This window comes from Callospermophilus lateralis, chromosome 18 (assembly GCF_048772815.1).
Source record: "Callospermophilus lateralis isolate mCalLat2 chromosome 18, mCalLat2.hap1, whole genome shotgun sequence".
Classification (NCBI taxonomy): domain Eukaryota; kingdom Metazoa; phylum Chordata; class Mammalia; order Rodentia; family Sciuridae; genus Callospermophilus; species Callospermophilus lateralis.
In genome coordinates, this window is record NC_135322.1 from 17,092,941 (window position 1) to 17,095,041 (window position 2,101).

General features: G+C 55.7%; 1 protein-coding gene across 1 annotated transcript; it reads right to left on the reverse strand.

The window, feature by feature from the left end:
- Positions 1–640: 640 nt before the first annotated feature.
- Positions 641–1,762, reverse strand: Sdhaf1 (succinate dehydrogenase complex assembly factor 1). The gene has a single exon (XM_076838994.1). It carries the CDS (start codon positions 1,673–1,675, stop codon positions 1,319–1,321), a length of 357 nt encoding a protein of 118 aa, XP_076695109.1. The 5' UTR covers positions 1,676–1,762; the 3' UTR covers positions 641–1,318.
- Between the last annotated feature and the right edge of the window lie 339 nt (positions 1,763–2,101).

Here is a 2,101-nt window from a genome sequence, read left to right on the forward strand (position 1 = left end):
GGTGCCTGGCTTCTCCATTGGGATTAGGGCAGTGACTGTCTTTTCTGGCCTCTCTTCAGTCAAGGTCTGGGTTCCTCTCTAAGGTCCTCCTTTCCTCAACTGCATCTGCAAGAATTCATCCCTCTTCCACTTTTTTAACTGACTTGGATGCAAACACAGCTCAGGGTTGCAAAATATAGTACTCTAGGTAATGTTCAGGGAAGGTTCGAATGGGAACAGGAGAAGGGGTATGCCTGTGTTTTGTGGGTCCATTCCCTGCCCCCTGTCCCAGGGCCTTGCTAACAAAAATCCCAGCTTCTAGCTGAGGTTGGAATCCTCAGTCAGGTTCGAAGATGTGTAAGTTTCTAGATTTTGTGAAACACTGAAAAGAATCTGAGATCCCCACTACTGCCTCAGCTCTACCTTTTCCTCTCCTGATTTATTACTTGATTTAAAGGAAGTCAACTGGAGTCTTTTTGAAGTGAAGCTAGGATGGGTCTCCTCCTTGGATTTACCCAAGAGAGAGAACAATGCCACTTCAACCAATTTGCCAGGCTAGAGGGCTTCAGAAGGGAAGAGACAGCACCCTACATCCATTCTCTCCGAGAGAGCCAAATCCAGGTGTGGATGTGTGTGTCTTCAAAAATTCCCCATAAAATCCTTAAGAACAGGGAACTAAGCACATCCCCAATTTTATTCCTTTTGTGCAACAATCCTGAGAGAGAAGGGGCACAAGAGTTAGAGTTGCCCCTTTAACAATCAAATAGGGATTCTTAAGCTGATCAGCTGGGGGTGAGACCCCACCCCTTCCTTGTGGTTCCAGTTTGACACAGTGTATGGGGGTGGGGTCAGAAAGCTTTTCAAAGGGAACTCTAGTCTTCTCACGGTTCATCAGGGTATCTTTCCAAAGTGCTTCTCAGCAAAAAGTCTGCTTTTCTCAGAGTTAAATACAGGAAAGGGCAGTCCCGTTGAGAGCCAGGGGTAGATGTGTTCTCAGAGGTGAAGGAAGAGAAGGGTCTCAGGCTCTTTGTCCATGACAGAGGGAGGGGGCATCTGGGCTCCCCATGACTCTGGGTAAGTAGATCTCCGCACAGCACCGTTCAGCCTCCCAGGCCACCCCAAGGGGATGGGGGGACTGACCTGTCACCATGTATCGGGCAAGGTCGGACATCTCTCACCGTCCATCACAGGGCTCTCTACGCCCACGTCGCCAGGAGAGCTGTTACCCAAATCTGGAGCTAGTTTCTCAAGACCTCTCATCTTCCATCAGATGGGTTCTCGAGCCCCTTCAAGGAGCCAGGCGGGCCCCTCTGCACCACTGAGAGAGCTCTTCTGCCTGTCATCGTCCATCGGGTCGGATCTCCGGTGCCCCGGTGTCGTCGAGAGGGCTCTTTGGACCATCATCATCGTCAGGCGGGGTCCCCAGGGCCGCCGCGCCGCCAGGCTCCTCGGTCGGGCCCCGAGGGCGCACAAAAGCACCCAAGGCCTTGGCGTGGTCGGAGCGCAGCAGCTGCAGCTGGCGCCGTCCGCGGCGGTACAGGTACTCGATGCGCAGCACGTCGGTGCGCGGTAGGCTGGCGTTCTGCCGGAACTCGGCCCGCACCCGCGCCTCGGCACCCGGCTTCCCGCGCCCAGCGCGCAGAAGCTCGCGGTAGAGACTCAGAACTTGCCTCTGCAGCCGGCTGGGCCGGCTCATGATAGCAGCAGGGAGGCAGCAGCAGCAAAGGCCGGGTGGACAGCAGCCAAACAGCTGCCCAAGCCAAAGGGCAAGGAAACAGTCACTTCCGCCCCCCGCCTCCAGCTATCCGGCGCCGCCACTCCCGATTGGCTGTCGTGGCAGTTACGTCACGGCGCCCCGGGGAAGGGGGCGGAGTCTTTGTAGCCCTGGCCCACCCCAAGGGGAATTAGTGCCCTTGAGTGGACAGCCGTTCTATCGATCCAGGCACCTGGGACCTGGGGGAAGAGGGCTAAGCGCTCGAATTCTTAGGCTTTGGGTCAGAGAGTACCGGAGGTTCTGACCTAACCCCTTGGTCTTGGGAGGAGAGGGAGCTAGGGATGCGGACCCTTCTGTCCCCAAGGGCGTGGGAGCACTGGGAGAGAAAAGACAGGCACAAACATTTTA

Coding starts and splice junctions, on each gene's coding strand:
- Sdhaf1 (XM_076838994.1), bottom strand. CDS start 1,675: ATGAGCCGGCCCAGCCGGCTGCAGAGGCAAGTTCTGAGTCTCTACCGC.